The 6,052-nt window shown below is 41.8% G+C and overlaps 1 protein-coding gene across 1 annotated transcript; it reads right to left on the reverse strand.

The window, feature by feature from the left end:
• Window positions 1-1,618: 1,618 nt before the first annotated feature.
• Window positions 1,619-2,962, reverse strand: LOC147437982 (uncharacterized). The gene is made up of 2 exons (XM_086486047.1): window positions 2,671-2,962; window positions 1,619-2,304 (listed from the first exon to the last, which is right to left on the reverse strand). Exon 2 carries the CDS (start codon window positions 2,294-2,296, stop codon window positions 1,742-1,744), a length of 555 nt encoding a protein of 184 aa, XP_086342173.1. The 5' UTR covers window positions 2,297-2,304; window positions 2,671-2,962; the 3' UTR covers window positions 1,619-1,741.
• Window positions 2,963-6,052: the final 3,090 nt, after the last annotated feature.

Below are 6,052 nucleotides of genomic sequence, written 5' to 3' on the forward strand. Positions count from 1 at the left end.
ACTGTAAAAAGCAAAATTGGCGATGCTAAGACTTGGGCTCCTTGAGAGGAACTTATTTACACATGTTTATGCACACAAAAGGGAGCCAGTTAAAGGGGCATGGCTGATTGCCATCCTTTACCAAAGGAAGTGGAGTAAAAAAATGGATCATGATCATGAGCAACAACTTAGGATGTAGTCACACGTTCATTAATTATCAATAAGATGGCAAAGTAAGATGTATCCTACTGATGCAACAATGCCAAAATCGGCATAGTTACAAAAAGCCTTGCACAATTGCATATTAGACAAATAACTCGTGCATGTGTGACCATGCATGAGGCACAATTATATTGAAAGTTAACTGATAACTATGCATCGCATGACCATTGCCTCAAACAATCTCAAATGTGTTGTGATTGAATCTGACACGGTAAGCGAGTGAGTATCAATAAGTTTTCAATACAAAGTTTCTAGCTTTCTATTCAACCAAGTGTGTGTGAGTCAATTTTTATGCATACATCAAAGGTTGGTTTTCTCATGTCAATAAGGAATCATTGCCCTTGGAGCATAAAATAGAGACCTACATGTATCAAGAGACAGGCCAAATTCGCATGTCATGGAAGTGGGCTTAGTTAGACACGTGGTAGTCACTCGCAAAATAGCATAACCATAAGCTCCAACTTAGCTACTTGTTTGTTGCATTTTCCGTCTTCATGAAATGCTTCGATTAGTGCTAAGCTTCAGTTCAGAGGAATATGCCCTAGGCACCTAACATCTTGGAGCAGTATGGCATAAGAGAAACCTTTGTGAGTTGACAATATTTGGACAAGGCCAAGGCTCACAGTGGCATTCTGAAATACAGAAAAGGAAAGAAGCCACATGAGGACTTAAAAATGAAGAAACCTATTTCCAAAGAAAGGGCAAATTTTATTTGCAGGCCTTTCTCCCTTCTCCTCTTAAGGCATGTTTAACATGCCAAAAACAAGATTTCTTTTCCAGACCAAACTTCACAAGTTCTCTTGTGCTTAGACGCTTTAGAATAGTCTGCGTTCCACGGGTTGTTATGAGAACACAGAAGACAGGGCAGTGTGCAACGTCTCAATTTGGTGGAACTATCAAGAGGCAATCTGTCGAAGCTCTTCGATGCCTCTGCATATATGGGAATAGTTTTGTAAGTGGCACTATTTCAAACACGGTCTTGTAGACTTCAATACAACAGATGGCATCGATATTAGATCATTTACATTAGTGTGATGTAAACAGAGACATAAACCACATCATTTTTCCCACATTCAGCGAGAGAGCCTCGTGTTGGAAAAATGGGAGAGCAACACTAGATACTCATTTTTTGAGCCACTTCACCATCTCTTCACCACAATGTTCGGGAAAGGTTTGCCTCGGCTTAGCCTTGAGCCAATTGAAAATCAAGATTTAGCTCGTAGCAAACCATGGTAAAGGGAAGAAAAACCAGTAAAATATATGAGAAAATAGTTCAAAAATTCTACAAGTATTTCCTATTTGCATCGGAAACTTGGCTGCATAGGAAAAAAGACTTTCCCAGGATAAGGTGCACAAAAAATATGAAGCTTGTGAGCAATCAAGAACCTTGAGCTTTACACTGGCATCATCCCTCACATGTTTTAAGTGACATTTGCAATTGAATTCCCAGAAACTGTAGCTGGCTTACACTGCAGTTTGCAACCCGCATAGCGAAAAAGTCAGGGGAAGTAACTATCAAACTTTAGAGATCAGTAAAATCTTAAGCAAAAAAAGCATACAAAACTGTGCACAGGAAGGACAAAACACCAATAATTACAGCTACGGCAAGAGGGATGGCCGCACTTTTCGACCATGCTGATGTAGGGCAACTAAGGGCACCAAGCCGCAATTCAATGAGGAAGATAATGGAAAGCGTGAGAAAAATTGTGCCGATTGCAGTGCAAAATGCCGTGATCGCCATACCTATCCGTATGAACCTTTCATTTATTGGCACCAGTGCGTTTGGTACTACCTTCTTTGCGCCTATTAAGGCCAGCTGTAGCTTCAATCCCTGTGCAATTAAGCTAGAAAGCAAGTACGCCGCAAACGCCAACACTTCACAGAGTACAACGCGCCTGGCCGTGTTGGAGGATGGGTTGCATGGATCGTCAGCGCCCGATGCCACTAGGCTTATAGAGTTGCTGCTGAATGCCAAGCCTATGAATACTACTCCTGAGAAGATGGAGTTGACGTTAACGAGTGCATCAAGCGCACTGATATGTAATGTTGTCTCTGCCGCATCTGAGCTGTCGGGCGACTTCGGCAAGCTTGCCATGTTCTTTTCTGTACAGGATGCATGTGGAACAATATGAATTAACGATTGAACAGCACACTAATTAACATGAGACATGCATTGGCAACAATTGTGTCCTTATCTATACATCACACTTCGCCCCCGACTGTGCACATCTATGCGCACACATGCACTCGCGCAGACACAACGCAGAGCAACAACATGCACATGAAAGTTTATGAACACATCTGCCCATTATAGCTACAACAACACCCAACATTGCATACTGCCGCTGCGCCATGCTCACTCCATTCCGCCTTGGCAAATAGGCAATCACCAGCGCTCATCAGAACGCTACGTGCCATGCTACACATGTGTTGAGAGAGAGAGAGAGAAAGAGAGAGAGAGAGAGATACCTCCGCCAGCTACTTGAAGGAGCTCCTCAATGCTGTGTGTGTGTGTGTGTGTGTGTGTGAGAGAGAGAGAGAGAGAGAGAGAGAGAGAGGGACCATTGCCCAATCCAAAAGTCACAGCGTCGTGTTTACAAACGACACGCTATTCCTCTCCCTCTGTGTGTGTGTGTGTGTGTCTGCGTCAGACATCTTCTTGATGAAAGGTTCAACGTTACAAATATTTTAAACTCTAGTCAAAATATTCCTGCCCTACTTGGGCCGTCCCTCAGCTTCATTTGCCAAGAGGTCATAAACCTGGTCCCCATGCCCCCTCTCTTATTTCTAAGCGCTGAGTCGCACCCAGAGTTTGTGGGGGGAGTGGGGGCAGGAAGGTATCCAGCTTTAGAAAATCCGACTTTTTGTGCAAAGATTGTAGAAGCCCTGCTAAAGCTGCGATAATAACCCGTATGTTTTTCAAGAGTTTAAGCTATCATTCTGGAAAGAAATGTAGAACCGTTTTTCACTCTGGATATGCCCAATCAACGTGCTCCCTTCTCATCGATAATTTCTCCTTCTTTGCAGTCGAGTTTGTCTTTCTCTACGGATACAACCAGAGGTCATCTTTTTTTCTCTTGCCCCTGCTACACTAGGCGCACTTGGCTCCAAGATGCAATCTCATAGGTAGTCCTTGGCATAAAACCATGTTGTGGAGGACTCAGAGATGGGAGCTTAGTTAGAAAAAAAACCGGGGTCTAATGTATTTTAACAGGTTGAAATTATCAAGTCTCGATTAAATTTTAAGCTTGCCTTTAAGAAAACTGGAAAATTTACACAAGTTTTAGTGTAAATATTGACAAAAGCTTTAAATTTTGACCTGAAAACCTATAGAATTTCAAGTTTCCCCTTCTTTTGGTCAGTTAGAAAAAATGTATTTTTCTAGCCCTGGATGGGAGAAACACCTACATATTTAATTTATGGCTTTGTCCGGTTAGCAAGTTTATTTTTTGTCTTTGTTTAGTTTGTGAAGGGGTCCCTTGACATTGACTTCCTTCACAATTTGTTTTTAAGTTGCTATAAGGGAAGCTTCCCCTTGTTGATTAACCCAACAAGCTCTACCCTAACCCAAAGGGATGTTAAAATTATCCTTGGATGAGTTTTTAAGACGTTGGATGTATTTGGTTACTCTCTACGAGGACATGTTCCTCGGGCATAAATCCCATATTCCATATGTCTCATTGGTTTGACCTTAAAAACCAAGGACGGTTTTTCTCGAGCAGAGGTCCTCTCCACATGTTGCACTTTTCTTTTTGCTGTCTAATATATCTCCTCTCATCTCCACTTGTTGTACTTTGCCTCTTGCTCTCATTATATGTCCTCTCCACTAGTTGTACTCTTTGCACTTGAAAATTCTCTTTGCCCTTGAAACTTTGAAAGTAAGGTGAAGACAGATATAGAGATTTTAAAGAAATGTAAAGAAGAGGGTAGGGAGGTACCATTTTGGATTCAATTCTTTTTAAGGAGACTAGTATGTGACTAGTGGTTGTTGCGATCAAGGAAGAGTATCATTCAATTGTGTGTAACCCCCCTTCAAGCCCTCCCCCTTTCTTCAAAGGGATAAAGTGTGTAGTATTCTTTATGCATCCAATTCAAGGTAGTGACAATCATATCTTAAATACTTTATTATGTGCAATAAGGTTTTACATACTTTATGTTATCAACGTAAATCGCATCTACTTTGTGCGACAATAGAAAGTGCATAGAGAATTGAATGAACATAACAACTATAAAACATAAACTTAAAAGATTGCACGTTTTTTTTTTTTTGGGGGGGGGGGGGGGGGGGAGAGAGAGAGAGAGAGAGAGAGAGAGAAAGAGTAGAAGAAGAACATGGCTTTTTTAACTTTAGAGAGAGAGAGAGAGTGAGAGAGAGAGAGAAACTAAAAGGAAAACAACAATCCACTTCCATTACTGTAAGTAGTCTTTGTAAGCATAATCTAATATTCTTCTCTAAAGAAAAAGTATTTTGAAAGCCACTAAATCTTAATTAACAAAATAGTTATAACTTCAAAACGACAACCTTCAGGATGTTGCATTTGGTACTTGTAGAACCCATGGGCCCACACAACGAACACTCCTACTGAAACGACGATGCCCCTCATGCAAGGTGTACAATACAATCCTCCAATTTTCATACCTATCCCTATAAGAGTATTTTGCATTGGTCAATAAGCGATCTCCGAGCTCGCGAACCCGTTGTGAGCTGAACCTGCAATACGATTCAAAGCCACATTGATGTGAAAGTATCCTTGGAGTCCTCCAAAAAACTCATGCACTTTCATTAAAATGTTATCACAATAATAATGATTCCTGAAAGCAAACAAGTTAAGTACAATAAGTTCAATAACCAAACAAAATATAAAAAAGCATTGTGCTTCATTGATGTTCCTTACCTAACAACTTAAAATCTTTCAATATCTATACTCTTTATAATGCAGCTTAAATTTTTCAAGGAAGAAGAGACCCTTCATGTGTCACTCATGCTTCACTTAAGAGAAAACCTCTCTAAAATACAAAAGGGAGACTAAGATTGTAAGAAGCTTTTCAGCTTTTGTCAAAATGTAAAATCAAAAGAGTTTCTTTTTTGGCATGCTCAAGAAAGGCCTTAGTGCTGGGCCGGGTTGGGCGTCCTTTGATGGATGGCGTCCATGTGGATGGCCAGTGGTCTTTGTGTGAAGGCGGGGGCTGCATGACGATACGAGTCGATGCGATAGAGGAGGAAACAATGACAGTCTGCTGAGGAGTGCATTAACGCTGTGGAGAAGGCGTTTACGTCACTGTCACCTGAGACTATCTGCCAGTGGTTGCAGCTTTTCTCTCTTTCAATCTCTCACAAGAAGCCTTCATTTTCTCTCTCCTCGGCATTGCCTAGCTCTGTCTGTGCAAGCCATCGTGACCCCTCACCTCGTTTTTCTGAGCCTCTGTCTTCATCGACCACTCCCCTCTCTCCCCTGTTCCTTTTGTTGTCCTTCATTTCTTCGACGTGCTACTCGAGTCTTCGTCCACACAGGCAAGCCTCTCTGCTTTGATCTATACGCGCTGAACTCTCATTTCGCCTTTTGGTTGCGGCCCATTTCCTTAGCGAGCTCAGGTTACTACTCCTAGCCCAACAGATTCATTTAGACTGGGTACTTCGCGTAATTCTGTTGGGGCTCCGCTCCGACTGCATGCATCGGAGGGTTCCCTGGTTTTTTGAAGAGAACTGTGCATGTGGCAGGTCATGTGAACCGTAGAGCCGTTGCGTTGGATTGGTCAGCATTAGTCGCTTCAATCATGGATATCAGATAAGAATGGATTTACAGCAGGTCCTTCAATGGAGCTCAGATTAGTACAGGTTTAGCTCAAGTGG

The sequence above is a fragment of the Adiantum capillus-veneris genome, chromosome 17, assembly GCF_014529385.1.
Source record: "Adiantum capillus-veneris isolate H3 chromosome 17, ASM1452938v2, whole genome shotgun sequence".
Taxonomy (NCBI): Eukaryota; Viridiplantae; Streptophyta; class Polypodiopsida; order Polypodiales; family Pteridaceae; genus Adiantum; species Adiantum capillus-veneris.